The 18,828-nt window shown below is 39.7% G+C and overlaps 1 protein-coding gene across 1 annotated transcript in view; it reads right to left on the reverse strand.

Moving 5' to 3' along the window:
- The window catches only part of RAB3C (RAB3C, member RAS oncogene family), a 119,631-nt gene extending 106,022 nt beyond the window's left edge, over positions 1-13,609 (reverse strand). Inside the window, exons 1-2 of the mRNA XM_057389664.1 lie at positions 13,523-13,609; positions 5,193-5,420 (exon numbers count right to left, since the gene is read on the reverse strand). Coding sequence (XP_057245647.1) covers positions 5,193-5,420; positions 13,523-13,597 — 303 coding nt within the window. The 5' untranslated portion in view covers positions 13,598-13,609. The remainder of the gene's footprint in view (positions 1-5,192; positions 5,421-13,522) is intronic.
- Between the last annotated feature and the right edge of the window lie 5,219 nt (positions 13,610-18,828).

Genomic DNA, 18,828 nt, shown 5'->3' on the forward strand with positions numbered 1-18,828 from the left:
GACAGTCTTGGAATGTTTCATTTATAATACCATTGGATCTAGAGATGTCAAATTCCAGAACTGCAACAGGATCCCCAGGGAAGTGGTCACACCACCATTTGCACAGTASTCTCAAGCCCATGGTGTAACTTTGGGGGTGTCCTGTGCAGGGCCAGGAGTTCGACTTGATGATCCCAAGGGATCCTTTCCAACTCAGCACATCCTATGAATTTATATTACTCTCTTCAAATCACTTTTTCTGATGTATAACAGTATGCATATTTGATTTTCATGCTGAGGAGGTTTCACTTTCAATATTAGATTTATTATCCTCATCTAAAAACATGTATGCAAAGCAGTAGCTACACATTGTCACCAGCARGTGACAAAAGAGTAATGAAATATACTTTGCAGTGGCTATCACAGGAATTAAAAACACTCAGACAAGTCAGATGCGATAGTCAGGACCTGAAAATTTTATGATGACACATTTATTACATTTGCTACCCTCTTTCTCCACATGCAACTCCATCTCTACTTGTATTGCCCCAGCTTCCACTATCTTTCTTCTGAACCAGTGCACTTAGTGATTCTTGAACTGATTCTTGCAGTGCCAGTCACTGTTACAGAGTATTTCTGCCATATTGCACTGGGTCCACACTTTTAAGTTACTGCAGGATACCCCCCCAAAGACTTCAATATCAAGGCAATTTAATGCATATTCATACTCATAGAGACCTTTTTAACACAAACACACACACACTCAAAAACACACACACAATCATTTTATTTTTATCTGATTTTTTTTTTACTGCTAAAGGACTGTTAGGAAGCTTGTAGAGAACATAATCAGGTGCCTAGTATTTATAGATTTTTTTTTAACAGCTGCCATAGTTTTAATTATTGAATGATGACACTGCATTTTCTCAGTAGCTTATAAAACCTAGCCCTCACTTAGTCCCTAAGCACCCTCATAATTTATAGAAAACGTTGACATGAAGACAGCAACATTGTGGGTATCRAATGAAACTGTCACAGACACTTTTAAGAAGGATGTGCTGACACAAGCAGCTCTTATCCTCTCTTCTCTAGGAGGATATCTTTATATGTGATTATTACACCCAGTCCTTGAAGTGTCTGCCTAGTCACAGAGAAAAGCAGTGCAGTGCTCTTATTTGATATTTGCACCAGAGAGCTACAACAAGATATAGCTGCACGAATGCAGTTAAAACATTTTTGTGCAATAAACAGATCACATAGGGAAAACTTGATACTTCAGTTCTCAGACAAAATTTGTACTGAAATCAGTTTGAAATCACTGAGAGGTCTGGTCAAGTAAATTTTTTTAATGAGCCAAAGATGGTTATGGATATGATGGTACGGATGAACTGTCAGTTAAATATGATGACCCTTCTTTGCAAATTTTATTCTTTATTCTCAGAGTCAGTATATGGACTTTATTTATCCTTGTTTTTTTGTCCCTATTATATGGTTTATTTTGACATGTTAGCTAACAAATTCTACTGTCCAAATTAGCCTATATTTGTCCATAAGCCTTTTCAGGCTGTTATTTCTATTTTACAACTGACAGTTCATAAAAGTAATGCAAACCTTTGTAGCTAGAGATAGACATCTCCGGATCCAAGGTTCTCATTTTTGTTTTCTGATTTACACACCTTTKAGCTTTTAACAGACTTAGTTGGAATGTATTATTGTGTGAATTAATACTGACAAGTCTTTTTTTTTAAATTCAACTTAAGTTTTAAAGTGAGAAAATCTTATAAGCCTTCTAGTTCCAAGTCTTTCCTTTAATATTACTAGTTCAAACCAAATGGAGAAAAAATAAATTGCTTTTTATTATTTGACACTCTAAAATATCCTAAAGAGCTATAGTGGACTTTTATCCTGTGTACTTATATGCTGCATACAGACACAATTTTTTACACATTTTTATGTATAGTTTCAAAGGAGAAATTAATACCTTTTTAGGTAAAGCAAGATTTTTTTTTTGCTGTCCTCTTAAAGGTAAGAGACATGTTAATATTCCGTCTTCCTAATGTCCATAGCCGATTGTCACACTTATGTGCTGTGAAACAAAATTTGAGGGCCAGATGGTGGTCCTATGACAAGGTAGTGTACTACCACTAATCAATACAGAACTTGAACCCTGAACTTCTCTACATTTCAGTAGTAAATATTGTGGAAAGAAGGTGTTTGGCTCAGAAGGAAAAGAAGCAAATGTTACAGTACTCCCAGCAGGCTCTTTCTGTCCATTTGAAAATGACGTAACAGCAAGAACTAGATTGAGCCTCATCCTCCCTGACTTGAAAAATCAAAGAAGACAGTTCAAGAATAAAACACTTTAGCCTCCAAGCTAGAAAAAGACTCAAATGAAAAAAAGACTTGCAGGGCATCCCAGGATGCAAAGAGTACCCAGCTCAAACTGATAATCCTTCCTACTTAATCTGTGATAAACACACTGTGAATTTTATTACTAAATAAGGACTCTGCTTCCTTGAGTGTCCTTACTAACTTCAAACAAACTCTGCAAGCTCCAACAGACTTCATGTTGAACACAAAATATCTTGTTGAAAGCACCATTAAAGAGAAATTTTAAATGTTCAACCTAAAAGAATATGGACAAAATCATAACAGGACAAACATGTGATTAATTGTGTCTCTAGATATGGAATATTAGTGACTGGACAGTACTACAATCTACATATTTCTGCATTTTACTGTAAAGCAGGAACAGCAGAGCAGCATTATTCTGTGTATTTCTTAAGGGCATGGTAAAGTAATTCAGTTCTGATTTTGTCATTCAGGACACATCTTAAAGTTGCAATTTCAGTCTTCTGACTTTAGAAAACCATGATATTTTCAGTAATATTTTATTTCCTATGTGCTGGACATCATCCATTGCACAATGCCACCAAATAGTTTGTCGCTGATTTTGAGGGAAGTGTTATAACCTCATGGATATTTCTGCTCAGAATTAAAATCAAATTACACTCACTATGATTCAATCAATTTTACACTTTATCTAATATAAATTGTCTTTCATAAATGAAGGAATGAAATGGCAATGTATATTGCATGAGTATTATTCATTTAGAAAGTCATTTGAAATTTCCAATAAAAATAACGAAGTATAATATAGACATGAGTTGCATATATAGGCAATGCCTATTAAGAACAATTCTGTTCTTGTTATAACTTAGGAATGGGGTAATATCGTTCTGTTTCAGATTTTGTGCACTAGAACAGCTTTCTGAGATCCCTTACTGATTTCATTGAAGGTCTCAGAGGTACAACAATCAAAGGATTTACTAGCAAGCTTCACCGCAACGGTCCCAAGCAGAACATTTCATCTAAAAAGCACAGACAGCTATAAGTGAGCTGTCGCAATTTGAGATAATTTGGCAATGACAAGGCCTTTTAAGAACTGGCATTAGAAATTTAGGGGGATAAAATAACTAAACAACCACCAACACAAATAAAGATTCAGTGCCGGCTGGAGTAAAAACCATTCGTATCAAAGTGTGATAGCCTTGTCTCTCACCCTACATCCTGGCACACGACTCTTCACGAAGCAGGAAGGTCTGTTCTATGCTCTGAACCTCTGTTTCCTCTTCCCTAAGGGACAGACAGCTCTTGGGTTTGTTTCAATCATTTTGTTTGCAAGTTTTCTCAGTCAAGGACTGTCAGAGCCTGTTTGGATCTGTATGCTAATGCCATACAAAGAACAACAAAATACATATATTGCTAGAACTGGGGAGAATACAGCTGCTACATGCCCTCTATGCCATGGTTTAAGGCTGTTACAAATTTTTCACAAAGGAAACACTGCTCAAAATCCTCAAGCATCCCAGGAAGACTCAAAACTTTTACTTCACRTTATTAAAGGTCTTGCTACCCCTCCCTCTCCTTTTAGTACCACCCTATCACCCAAGAATGAGGAGATGTAAGCATCAGTGAATCTATACTAAATCCAGCCTTGTCCTGGGTGCACCAGGCACAGCCAGGCAAGGGAAGAGATTGTCCTGCTCTGCTCTGTATTGGGCGGCCGCCCCTCAAGTCCTGTGTGTTGTTTTGGGCACAAAAAGGACACAAAGCTATTAGAGACCATCCCAAGGGGCACAAGGGTGGTGAGGGACATTGAAGGGAAGCCATATGAGGACAGCTCACGTCACTTGGTTTACTCAGCCTGGAACAGACTGAGGGGAGCCCTCGTTGCAGTTACATCTTTCTCATGAGGAGAAGAGGAGGGGCAGACAGAGACCTCTTCTGTGCGTGAGAAGAGGTCAGTGCCTGAGGAATGGCCTGGAGTTGTGYCAGGGGAGGTTAGGGCAGGATATTAGGGAAAGGTTCTGCATCCAGAGCGTGGCTGGGGACTGGAACAGGCTCCCCAGGAAATGTTCACGGCACCAAGTGTGCCAGAGTTCAAGAAGGTTTTGACAGGACTGTCAGGCGCATGGAGTGACTGTTGGATTGGTCCTGGGCAGGGCCAGGAGTGGGATCCCGTCCAACTCAGGATGTTTTATGATTCTATGGAATAAGTTTTGTCTATCATTTATTTTTATCAGAGTTTACACAAAAGGAAACCTTTCCCAGGCATCTTCTTTTTTTCCACTGGGCATCTTTCTACTGTCTCTAAGGCACAGGCAAGGAATGAGGAATTCTGTATGCCTGGGTAACAATATCTCCTTGCACATGTTTTCTTCCTTAGCAGAAGACAGAAGGTGTTTCAGGTTATCAGGATGACATAAATAGCTAAGAAAAAAGTTATGCCTTCTATTATGGATCTACTATGATACCTCCTACATGAATTAATAACTTTTAAGGGAAGACATCAAATCCTAAAACAGGTATTTCAAGGTACTTTGATATAACATGTATCACTCTCAATAGTCTACATATTGCACAGGTTTACATCTTACTGTACAGATATTAATGTGTCAGCCTGTATTATTCATTAAAGGAATTTAATTCATAATATATAATCACTATACTTCAATACCTTAAAAATACTGTTTGCACTCTGTTATGCAAGACAGAAAAATGATACAAGAAATAATTAACTGCTATTTCATACCTATGCTCTCTCTATATATACATATAAGGTTATGACACTCGATGCAAACCTTCACTTGTGTAAATGCTATCAAAACTACTACAATTTGCTTAATTCACAGAATCATTTTTTAGCTTACCCAAATCTGTAGCTTAATTCTTTTTTCGTTTTTGAAAACCGTTTTGACTTTGAAATCGATCCCAACCGTGCTTACAAATGCAGATGTAAAGGAATCATCAGCATATCGGAATAAAAAGGAGGTTTTTCCAACACTGCTGTTGCCGATAATGAGCAGTTTGAACATGTAATCAAAGTTCTGGTCAGATGTATCTTTCTGGCCATATCTGGAATCTTGAACGGATGCCATCTGTAATTCAAAAGAAAAAAATATTTTATTGTTTCTTTTATCATACAAAACAGGAAACATTTAGATTTTATTGGAGTTTTTCATACCATGTATCAATGAAGTTTAAGAAGAATATCTTCCTGAAAGATTAGTAATGTGCACACATCAGTGTGAACTTCAAGAATTTTTTTTTCTGATTCTTGTATCTAGTAGTAGCTCTCGTAGCAAAAGAAGATGTAAATATGCCTAGTGACTAGTATGAAAACAAACAGCAAGAATGTTAAAAATCCAGGACAGTTCTTGAGCATGCCACTGAAAATATTTGTTTTCAGATGTGATGAATAGATGGTGAAAATACGACATTTCATTTGGACAAGGAAATAAGAGATCAATGCTGCATTTTGACACAGTAGGTCCTTTTCCAAACAGAAATTTACTAAGTTTTACATCTACTAAAATTCTTGAACAATTTATTTTACTGTAAATATATTGCTATCCTTTGTCATGGGTATAAACTTACTCAAAGCATTTTGCCTTTTCAAATTTTAGTTATCATATCTTTAAAGAGTAAGATTATACAGGTCTGAAATAAAGTCCTGATTTTTTCTCAATATGAGTATGTTCTATTGTTTTTTGAAATTTTCATATTAATGCAACATCATCACAAGTGGCAGTTAGAATAATAGAATCATARAATATTAAGGGTTGGAAGGGACATTAAAGTCTAGTCTCAAACCCCCTGTCAGGGACACCTTTCACTAGACCAGGTTGCTAAAAGCCTTATCTAACTTGGCTTCGAACACCACCAAGGTTGGGGCATCTGCAATCTCGCTGGCCAACCTATTCCAGTGTCTCACCACCCTCAGAGTAAAGAATTTCTTCCTGATACCTAGCCTGAATTTGCCCTCTTTCAGTGTGTACCCATTCCTCCTTGTCCTGTCACTCCAGTTCCTGTCAGAGACCCTCTCCAGCTTCCCTGCAGGATCCTTCAAATACTGGAAGGTGTCTGTGAGATCCCCACACAACCTTCTCTTCTCCAGGCTGAGCAACCCCAGCTTTCTCAACCTGTCCTCAAACAGGAGGATCTCCAGTCCTCTTATCAACTTCATGGCCTCCTCTGGACTTGCTCCAGCAGTTCCCTGTTCCTCTAATGCTGGGGGCACCAGAGCTGGATGCAGCACTGCACGTGGGGGTCTCACCAGCGCAGAGCAGAGGGGCACAATCCCTCCCCTTGCCCTGCTGGCGACACTCCTTTGGATGCAGCCCAGGATTCCCTTGGTTATTYGGGCTATGAGCACTCTTTGCCAACTCATGGTAAGTTTATCATCAGCCATTACCCCCAAGCCTTTCACTTCTGGGCTGCTCTCAATCACTACTCCAGCCAACTTGTTGGTRTGTCTGGAACAGTCATGACTCTGATGTAAGACCTTGTGCTTGGTCTTGTTGAAATTCATGAGGTTTGCAGGGGCTCACCCCTCAACTGTGTCAAGGTTCGTCTGGATGACATYAACATTTTGAAGTCTGAGTCCTTAAAATACAGTTTTTTATCCATATAAAACACCTGAATAAGCACAGATTACTGAATACTGTTAAAGAGCAGCCTTTTTTTTCCTCTAGGGACTTCAAAGGTCATCAATTCCATTTATAAAAGGAATGGGCTTTCAGGAAAGTTGCAGAGATTAATGTGAAAACCTGACCAAAATTCTACCCAGGCTGCTCAAAATACAAATGGCAAAAATAAAGAACTTAGAGGGTTTAATCTAAGTTTTTCAGAAAAAAAAATCAAGTATTTTGAGAGCCTGTGGAGATTTTTGGAATATGATTATTCTAAGAACAACACTTGTGCATGCTGATTTGAGACACAAAGATAGACACCATAACCAAACATAAAGGATTCCAGAAAAGCAGTTTATTTAAAAACTTTTTAAATTAGGCATCTCAGAATGCATATGGGAATGCAGGGTGAGGGCTGTTCACTAACCCACCCTCACAGTAGAACTTTAGTTACTGTGTAATTGTTTCGAGTTAATTCTGCTATCTCATAGCACCAAAAACAGTATGCCAACTTCTCTGGTCTAGTGAAGATGCATATAGGACTGAGGACAAAACGTACTGAAGAAGACATTGGAATAGTAAGCTTTTAATAGAAAATGCAATGTCAGATTTATATTTCATAAATGGGAGTATTTGAGATTTCAGAATTACTTTCTTTATTAAATGCATTGTTGGGCACCTACATGCTTGAAACCTGAGTGTTGGCATTGGCCTTAATATTTATTGTTTATACCAGTCCACTGACAACTTTCTATAAAGCAGTATAAGGCAGGGCGTGCTGACCTTGTGCTTCCAGTTTGCAACAACAAGTCAATGAAGTCCATCAGACAAAAGACTGCAGTGGCTGTGGGTGCCATTGTGCAACCACAGCAGCCTGCTCCACTACCCTTCTGGCTCCTCTCTGTTGTGCTGCAGTTACCACTTGCAGAAAGAAGGAACATCATATTCTTTCTTGATTTTACCTCCTAGGAAGCTTTTCACATAGCTTCGTCAACCAGCTTAAGATTTACAAAAAGAAGTTTTAGCTTTCATCCATTTGCTGCCTTGAGTCCTCTGAAGCTTACGACTCATCCCCATGTACTTTAATGCCTAACACTTCAGAAACAGTATGATTCAGTGAGCAGAGAAATCAGGAGACCTGGATTCTAATAATAGTCCTGCTACACCATGTACATTGTGTAGCCTTCCTGAGTAAGAATTTGTTTCCTGTGGAGAGTTTTAACACAGACTTTACCCACAGAAATTTCAGGCCTCCTCTAAATGTGGTTAATTAATGTGGTTGTATACATTACCCAAGCAATAGTTTCCTGAACATTTATTTAAAAAAAAATTTAAARCCCARCACCTTAACTATACCATGAACTTATGGAGTCATTATTTGCAGCATCATAGGCAGAATTACAAGTATGTTGGATACAGAATTGAAGTCACCTTTCATTTCAAGGGCAGGAGTTTGCTTATTACAGGATGCAAAAGGCATGGGAAAGGCATAGGATAGGACTAATTTCTCCAAGAAAATTAGTGAGGTAATTCTCTGTTTGGAGAGACTAACTTTAGCCTAGAGAGCCAGTCTCCCTAGACTACTGATAGTGATCCTTTCTCCTGTCCAAAACCCAAATGAGCCTGCACTACTGTGAAGAAACAGCAAACTCAGTGTAGTTGCTATTAGTTTGACTTTGCTATTACTTCCTAAACTCATTCCTTCCATGGTAAGCAAAGAGGCAAATTCTTCCAAGCACAATCCACATTACAGTCACTGTCTAAATGATATCCCAAAGGAATAGCTATATTTTTGCTGACTGTTAGGGAAATCTAGATGCTTGGTCCTCTTGAACATTTTGAATAAGCCTGCAGTGCTTCTCTTTCTTAAATGCAAGCTGCTCACTTAAATATTAAGTATGGGATGCACTGTAATCCAATTCCTAAGGTATTAACATGTCCATTCATTCTGGATAGTACTTATCGCTAATAATGGAGGCATTTGTAAAAGAAATATGAAACTAGTGCTGATGCTATGCTCCTCCTTTGGAAACGATGTTGGAAGCAATCACTAGGAATACTGTGTTCCCAATGCAATTAAACACTACATACATGGATGAGAACAAAAAAAAACTTGCTAATATTATGATATTCTGCTTCCAATGAGGTAAAACACATACCCTTATTTTGACAAAGTTCTTTTCTCAAAGGTTAAATGGATATATTAAATGAGCATCACTTTCAACAAAACACACTGAATTTTCTCCTCACAGCTTTGCCCTTATTTAGTGAAATTGAAGAGAAAGTGCACAAGATTATTTTCATTAGTACCAGGAACAGTCTCAAGCCATCTCCTAGAGGACTTAAGACTTAAAAGTCCACTGAAAAGTCCAAGCACAGACAATGAAGAAAAAAACCTATAGAATAGGAGATATCACATGCTTGCTCCCTATCAAAGTCAATAGGAGTTATGTTTTTAGTTTAAATATGGTGCAAGGACAAAAATAGATAGTTTTGCATGCTTCCCTGCTTACAGCACATCTCTAAATATGGATTATTTAAAGGCATTAAGCAGAGTCTTCTATATCAGACCCAGGTACTTTCCAAGCTTTATGCTCAGTTGTTTCTTTGATCCCAAAAGAGGTGGCAACAGAGCAGGGTTGAGAACAAATATTATAAAAACTCTGTTTACCTGTGACTTTCACAATCATAACAAAACATTTGGCTATGTTACTCTTATGCTTTAGCAGACCTCATTTTACTTCAGCASAGCAGGATGCCGATCTCCCTGGCCTGCACACAACTTCAGTTTGCACTTATATAAGCACCCCACTCTGGATGCTTAGTGCAGGATGAATTGCCCCTGGAAAATATGATGCCAAAGGCAACAAAACCTGCGACTGAAAATGCTGAGATTCATTTTTTCATGCCTTTAGCAAATACATTGTTTTCTGTTAAAAACTCTAATAATAAGCATGACTTAAAGGAAAAGATCACTGGTTAGTCCAGAGAAAATGTCTTGCTTGTATCTACAGTAAGGACAGATAGACACTGATTTACAGTTGTTTCAAAGTACAACACTTTCTTTCTATCCAGTGTTGTTACAGCCCATCCCTGAAAGTTGGGTAACTGAAGTCCTCTTTAATAGATCCCTTTGGTCAGGTTAGACTGAAACAGCACTGAAACACAAGTGTTTATACAGTCACAGTGGAAGGAGCAATGCTTCTTTCCTACAAACAGGGTAGAAATATATACATTTCCATTTCTTTCTANCACTGAAACACAAGTGTTTATACAGTCACAGTGGAAGGAGCAATGCTTCTTTCCTACAAACAGGGTAGAAATATATACATTTCCATTTCTTTCTAAGCAGAAAATGACTTTAGTTGATATTTTAGTAAAAACAGACTTTCCTGCACATGCAGTCTTTTGGGAGGTTATCTTTCTTTCTTTTGTAAAATATAATTAGTCAAACATAATCAATGGATACTAAAACAATGAAATATGGTGGAAAAATTAAATAATTGTAACCCACCAAACAGTATGCAGAATGCATGAGTGACATTCACTGAAACACAAGTGTTTATACAGTCACAGTGGAAGGAGCAATGCTTCTTTCCTACAAACAGGGTAGAAATATATACATTTCCATTTCTTTCTAAGCAGAAACTGACTTTAGTTGATATTTTAGTAAAAACAGACTTTCCTGCACATGCAGTCTTTTGGGAGGTTATCTTTCTTTCTTTTGTAAAATATAATTAGTCAAACATAATCAATGGATACTAAAACAATGAAATATGGTGGAAAAATTAAATAATTGTAACCCACCAAACAGTATGCAGAATGCATGAGTGACATTCACTGCACATTAGTTGTCTTTCATGTGTAGATCAAATTATATCATCAGAGTAGTTAAAATGTTACCAAAATCCTTATATATAAGAACACTGTGACAAAAAAACCCAGTCTAAGCCAGTCATGAAGAAATAATTACTTYTATGTTAAAATATCAGGCTAATCTAGGGACTGGCTTTTATTCTTAACTCTTTCAAAGGGATCCTATAACTTTTGTTTTCTTTTTTACATCTTGGGCAAGCTGCTGTATTTTTGGTGTGACCTTAGAAAATACATTGATATCCACAGATGGAAAACCACAGTCAATTCTCACAAATCCTTATCATTTATTTTTAACTGACCAATTAATAAGAATTAATAGAGTTCAGCAGACAATGCACTGGCCACTTATTTGGAATTTACTGACTGCCAGCCATCTGCAGAGCACAGCTTGTAAACTAATGTACTTGGCAGCATCAGGAGAAGCTTATCTGCTTCAAGGTATTATGAGGTCAGAATCATGTATATGTGTATGTTTCACAGCCCAGTCAGATACATGTAGGTAGAAATGCAAAGGGGTTTTTTTTAGGCAGAACGCTGAAATGCATTGAGGRACATTAAAAACATACTGAGATGGTAGGTCTAAACAACTTCGGAAAAGCTCTAATTGCTCCATATCAGCAGAACTAGCATGAATATGGCCACACTGCTAGGAGCTGCACAGGACAGTAGAATTTAAGGTGAGTAAAAAATAGTTTTGGCAAGGCCCTAAGACCTGGATTYTTGTGGTGATCTAGGGAATTATCCCTCATTTCTCTTTCTTTAACCTAAATTTACTTTCTCCATGAAAAGGATAGCTTATGAAGCACATTTCTCTAGGCAGTATGTTACAATCYCCTTTTCCAAATAGTGGCAAAACCAGAGATACTGTCCTAAGTGGGTTAGACTAATACAGGATGTCAAGAGGCCGCCAAAATAGTGCAGCTCTGAAAAGGAAAAGTAAAAGCTGTGTCAGGCCAGGTGCTCCAGGAGAAATAAATTTAGATCTACCGGGAATACGAAAGGAAGCAGAAGAGATGGCAAAAGCCTTCTGCCATTTACTCTATTTAGTATAGCACTCAGGGTCATGAGACTAGGAAAGACTGTGCACCTTTTTGTTTGCCAAAGCCGCATCAGGCAAAGAGCCTAAGCGAAATACTAATGCCACTGTCTAGGGCACTGGTGAGACAGCATTAGTGACAATTCTGGTCAAGTGTGTTTGAAAGCCATGTTCAAACTCAGAAACACCCAGAAAGGTTAACTGGAAGATTAGAAGAAGAGCTTATTTTATGGCAGAAATAAAAGTGAACAAACAAAAAAACAGTAAACAAAACACAAGCTTGTTTCTCTGGATAGTAATCTGGTCATGAGGAAATAAGAACTATTTAGACTGATGTATACTGGAGCAGACACTGGATTTAACAACAGTATAAACTAGCCCTGAGTTCCTCTGAGCTGGAGATTAGTAAGTGTCTAATCAGAAAGGGAATGAGCTTCCACAATACACTCCCAAGAGGGGCGAGTGACAGAAAGAGGACTACAGATTCTGGATGCTGCTTGATCAGTAACAAAGAGGTGTTTATAGGTTTCTCGATGATCTTGGAGGCTTGGCAGGCTCTTGTACTCCAGTGCTGCTAATATGAACTGACAGATGTATATAACAATTTTGCTGAGTAACAGGAGCTCAGTTGTCCTGCAGACTCCTGTGTCTAATAGCTTTGATTGACCTTTTTTCCTCATAATTTTATAATAACTCTCAAACATCCGTAAGCAGACTTTTGGCTTGCTACTGCCCTTCTGCAACATGTTTGGATGTGTCTGTTACAAACCCACCTTGTCTAGAATACCCATTGSCAGTGACAACAGGATCTGAAAAACTAAGAAAAATTGCTCTCATTTCTTTCCTTGGCAGGGTAGATAATTTACAAATTATCTCCTGCTTCCTAATTTTCTCTCCCCTCAGCCACCCTTGAAATGATCTGATGTCCTGGCAAGTGGAACAGAGTGTCTCTAGAGACCTAGTGTTTTCTACAAACCACCACCATTAAGGTTCATATGCTCTGATACACACTAAGAACAGGTTATCCAAACTACACTTCTTTATGTATTTTGGCACAGTGCATGTATGTGGAAAACCTGTGTGTTACAATCAGACAAGGAGTGAAACTAGAAGCTAGTGAATGATTGTATGAATCACTCAGAATTTCCCAATSATCCATCACTTTTAGAAAGTACTGTAAAAGCCTAAGGGACACCATTGAGAGAGACACATAGACATTTCAAGTAATTCAGAATAGCTCTTAAAAGAATATGCAGAAACAAAACAGAATTCAATGTTTCACAGAAAAGAGAGCTCATTGCTTTTGACTTCTCAACTAAAGACCTCTCSATGGCCATAAGCACACCTAAGACTTACATCAGTTCTTTGAAAACATGGCTAAAGAAATGAAAAATAGCCAAATTCTGATCCAGATACAGTTACACGAAGTAGATTACAGCAACAAACATTTAGACTGGCAACTCTTTTCCAGGACTGTCTTTCTGGTATTTTGTTGGCCCTTCCTGTCTTCAGAGAAATGTCAGGAGCTTGAGATTGAAATGACAAATTCACAAACATAGAAAGTGCTCAGGTTCTTTTTTCATCCTCCTAAAATATTTTAACATTTTAGTTTTCTTTTAAATTATTGCTTGATGGAAATGAAAAAAAAAATGCTTACACTGTCCTCTGAGTTGTTTTCGATGTCATCAAAAGACAAACTCATGATCATTCTTTCTCTTGCTCTATAATTCATAGATGGTCACTCTGTAACAGACTATTACATAAAATTGTTGTATGCAAAGAAGCAACTACATTTATTTCATGTAATAGGAAATCACACAGCTAAAAATCACATAGCTAAAAAAAGATAAATCTAGCAATTAGTTCAGCCAACCTAAACCCTATTTGAACAAGGTTCAACCCTATTAGCCTAATGTTGGAAAACAAAAGATTCTGCAGAAGAAGAATCCTCAATAGAATTTTTTTTWACTGGAATCTTTAATAGGAATAATATATGAGTATGCAGGAAATAATCTAAGGGGAAGAAATAAAATTWAAAAAAATCTGCAGAAACTACATCTGAAAAACAATCTCTGTGTGCCAGACTGCATTTTCACATTTTGGGAAAATCCAGCTGTGTATGATTATAATTTTGAATGAGATAAACTTAAAAATAGTCACCATTTGACCATGTCAGCAGTCTTGAAAAAGATGGAATTTATAAGATGGTTTAGAGTTTTCTGTTGTCTCTTTTTATTCTGAGGATGTGTTTCTGCTGACTTTTACAAATTATGTTTAACTATAATTCCATTTGTTCTGACAATCTGGAAAAATCCCAAGAAGCTGTTCTCTGATTGTCGAGATTTTTTTTTGACATATCTGAACTCTCTTTTCTTTAGATTATGTTTTAATGTAATACTACCATTTTCTTTCCACAGCTATTTAACAACTTTGGTGAATTCAACAACCTTTCAAAAATGTCAAATGCAGTAGAGATCAATCTATAATCTATAACTGGTCTTCACTAGCAAAATTTCCTTTAAATTAAATGCTTTCCAAAGTTAATGGAGCCATTGGAGCCATTGCTCTCCAAAGCCATCCATACTAAACATGTCTTTAGTAGATCAATGAATGTGTGAATAAATGGAGAATACCACATAAACATTTCTGACACATACAGGTAGAAGGCAAAAGGATGCAGATCTTCCCTTAGCCAGAAATTTTATTACTGTCAGAGTAGATATCCAGCATGAAAAACATTAGCTAGCAGGATTTAAGTTCACAATTTAAATCAGAAGATTTAAAAGACTGCAAAAGTGCTCTTTTCACTTGATTGCAAAATGATTGTTACCAATCCACTTTTCTACTGAAAAGGAGACATGTACTCAAATGTATAGTCTGGGGACTCCAGAGCTCCTGTGTGGGACGACAAAACAGGCCACAATTAATATCTSAGGTACAGCTCACTAGAAATAAATGTTTTGAGACAACAGCCCAGAAACTGCAAAAAACTCTGCCTAATGTAACTTGTATCTGTATGGCAYCCGCCTATCCAGCACTAAGGGATATTATTATATCTTCTACACATAAAAACTGCTGGAAAGGGGCACCTCTTTGCTCTCCCCAGCTTCAGCCACTTCTCCCCGATGGAGGTGGGCGGCTGCCCCTTGAACACACCGGAGGTGAGGACAGGAGCTCGGTACACCTCATACAGCTGACAGCCGGTCACCCCCGGGAAAGCTCAATGGGCAGTGCCTGAAAAAGACCGTTCGATGTGCCCGAGTGTCCCTCGAAACCCACCCGCGGCCCGGCCGCCCCGCCACGGGCACCCTCCCGGGCCCCACACGCCAGGGGTGTCCTCACCCTCTGCCCGCAGCGGCAGAGCCGGCCCGGCGGCCCGGGCGGAGGGGTTCCTGCCCCGTCCCGGCTCTCGGCTGCACCGCCCCGCCTCACCCCCGGCTCTGCCCCGGCCCGGGCACCGGGCACCGACCTGCATGGGCGCTTCGTGCCTCATCGCCGGGCGCGGCCCCGCCGCCCGCCCGCCGCCGCTCGCTGCCGCACGCCGACAGCCGCCGCCGCCGCCCGGGCTCTGCCGGCAAACCCGCGTCGCGATCAGCACCGGAGCTGTCCCCGCTCCGCCCCGGCCCGCCCCGCCCTCGCTCCCGCGCGCTGCCGGGAGTCGTAGTTCTGCTGTGCCGCTCTCCCGGCCTCGGTCGGGGACAAAGAACTACAATTCCCGGGGTGCTTTGCGCCAGGCCGGGAGCGGGAGGAGGCGGGGCGAGCAGCGCGGCGGCGGGGCGAGCGCGGAGCTCCGCGATCCCGAATCGGGGCCGCTGAGGGCGGCAGGGCCGGGAGCAGGGGCGCCCTGCCAGGGCGGGGGCGCGGCGCGTTGTGCCTGTGCTGTTGCGGATGATGCGCTGGCCTACCGGCCCGACCGTCCGCAGCTGCGGAGGAGCAGCGCCAGCCGGGGTTCCGCGGGAGCCGCTCGATGCAGCGGGTCAGGCTCACCCGGGCCCGGGCGCGGTGCTGCACGGCGCCCTCTGCGGGCAGGGGAGGGCGGGCCCGTAGGCTCCAACCCCTTCATTCCTTTATCCCRCTYCCGCCCCTTTATCCCGCTCCCGCCCCTTTATCCCGCTCCCGCATTCGGGCCGGGCCCCATGGCCCACAGCCGGCGGTGGGGCTGGATGGAGCGGATCGCCCTTCCGCTTGGGGGCTGCTGGTCAGTGTCCTTGCTGTGCACAGTGACAGTCCCCACACCGCCTCATCGCATCCCGCTCTCCTGCTTTCCCTCGCCTCGCGTGGCGTTTCTGCGGTCGCTGTGCCATGGCCATAGACCTGCGTGGACATGGGGATGTCACTTGGGGGTGGTTTTTGATGTCCATACTGATGTCATTATGAGGTGGTTTAAACTTCGTCCAAGAAGATGTTTTAAATGTCTGTCTCAGCACTTTTTGCATAACCCCATCCTCTAATAGGCCCAGACCTATCTTGGGCCAAAATGGACAGGTCTATAGAGGATGGAAAAATGTGTAAAGGTGTTGGAGCCAGATTTAAGGTTTGGCATGCTCTGCTCTAATGAAAGAGTAAAGATGAGCCATAGGTGGGTCACTCTGGGGATGTCTGCCCAAGGTTTGAGAGCTGGACACATCCCAGGCAGAGGAAAGGGCAGGAGAAGGCTGCCGTGGTGGCTGCGGCAACATGGAAACAGCAGAAATCCATGTTTGTGGGTTATCCATTTAATATATGTGTTATACATTGCATAAAGAGAAGCACACATAGGAGCTGTGGCATGAGCGAATTGTGGCATAGAGACAAAGTGTATGCTGCAAAAAATTTCATTCTAGCTCTGCAAGTTTTTAATTCCATTTGCTGCTATTTATACATACCCTACTATAATATGAAGATAGGAAAAAAGTRTTTTTCAAAATTTTTTGAGCATTTTTTGGAGCTGACCCTTCTTTCCTGCATGAAACACAGAATGTTGTCCTTTCTGTCCTTGTGGGCATGTAGGCATCTTGAATTTGCTCGGTATTTTAGACCCATCCATATGTGTACATACACGTACAAGCAGCTAAGATTCACTTTTGGGGGTTTTTAATGCATGCAATATAGTTTACCACTGATTTTAGGTGAATACCTACCACAAATCATGAGTAACAACCCATTTCCCTCTGAAAACAGGGTACATTATATGTGCTATCGATTGCAATTAGGGCAAAACAGAGGGATTTTTTCTCCTATGAAAGCTTTGCTTTACGTGGTTTTAGTTTTAGAAAGTATTAGGAATATATCACATAATCCTGAATATATTAAACTACAGTTGTCCATAAAACATTTCTCATTTTGAAATGTCACTTTAAATGTTAGCTGAATACGTATTTGAAACAGTAGATTCAGGTATTCAGAAAAGTTTTTGATTCTGAAATTTGGAAGACATACTGTAGATTTCTTATTCTATTCAACTTTTAAGGTAGATTTACTGCAGATACATTAGAAATTACAAGACTTCTTAAATGAAGTTCCCAAATTTATCCCAGGACAAAGATCGTCCATATCTTTTGGTTAGAATTGCATTTATGTTAGCATTGAAGTCTTGAAGTAGTCTCTCACCTAAAATCTCCATACAGGGAACTATCAATAGAACATAAATATGTTACATAATAGTTTCTTCTACATTGTCATATGTACTTCTGTAATCCATAGGATTTATTTTGTTCCAATGCAAATGTCAAAGTAAACAGCATATCTGCATAAGCAATATTTTTCCTTTCTATAATTTTCAAATGCATAAAAATGTACAAATGACACCGATTTCTTGAAGTGGTTTGTGTTGGAAGGGATCATCTGGTTCCAATTCCCCTGCCATGAGCAGGGATAGCTCCCACTAGACCAGGTTGCTCAGAGCTCCATCCATCCCGGCCTTGTCATTTTACATTGTACGTTGGGTTAAGAGAGGATACTGGGATAGTTTTTTGTTACTCTGTCTCTTATTTTTTGTCTGGCAGAAACTTCATCTTTTTCTTTCTGTCTTCTTCAGAGTATTTTGAAGATGGWATCAGAATGAAGTGGACTAGAATTTAAAAGCAAGCTTCTGTACCTCAAGTATGGTAGCGTGGTGGCTTGCTGTGATGAGACTCCTGCATACTCTTGTCTGCAGAGCATTATATTCCTGAGGAAGGGGTTTCTGTTGATTACTAATCACTGGGTCACAACATTTTAACATTTTTGAAGCATGGTGTACTTGAAGTTCCCTTTTAAAAAAACACAGTTACAATGAACTAAGTATTTTCACCAGGTATTAACATACAGGGGACCCAATTTAGTAAAATACCTAATTATTTTAATCATGTGTGGTAAAACCACCAGAGGAGTGGTCATGGACATAAATTCAGATTTTCAGCTGTGTTGATTTTACTACCTCCTTTTCACTTGCTTTTTCTGCACTCACAGGACTGTTGGTTTGGTTTTTTTTTTTTTTTTCCCCATACCAAATGCTGGATCATGTGATTCACAGAAAAAAATTGATTATTATTTGCTAATTGAAACAAAAGAAAATAAGAGAAGTATTAATTTTCCTTAGATGATGGCAAATAGTCATTGTAAAGCTAACCTAGAATGAACATAAGATAGTTTATGTAGTCAATCTGACTTATGTAGAACACTGTGATTTTAGGACACTTTTTAATCTTTGAAACAGTCTGAGTTTTGCCCAAAACACTATTCAACAGCACGTAGAAGATAAACCATAACTTTTACAGCAGCATGTGATATGTAAGAAAACTTGTGCTAGTAAAGGCACCAGGAGGCAGTTGGTTTGCAACCAAGTGAGTTGTTTTGGATGTGTGAACTCTGAAATGATGGAGACATTAACAAAGCTGTTTCTCAATTTTGCACTAGAGGTCAGACACAGATACGATGTTAACTTCRCAAGTTCAGTGCATATGTTGGGAGCAAATATTTTCTGTGCTTTCAAAACTTTCAAAG

This window comes from Malurus melanocephalus, unplaced genomic scaffold, assembly GCF_030028575.1.
Source record: "Malurus melanocephalus ecotype Western Australia unplaced genomic scaffold, MMel_1.1 scaffold_18, whole genome shotgun sequence".
Taxonomy (NCBI): Eukaryota; Metazoa; Chordata; class Aves; order Passeriformes; family Maluridae; genus Malurus; species Malurus melanocephalus.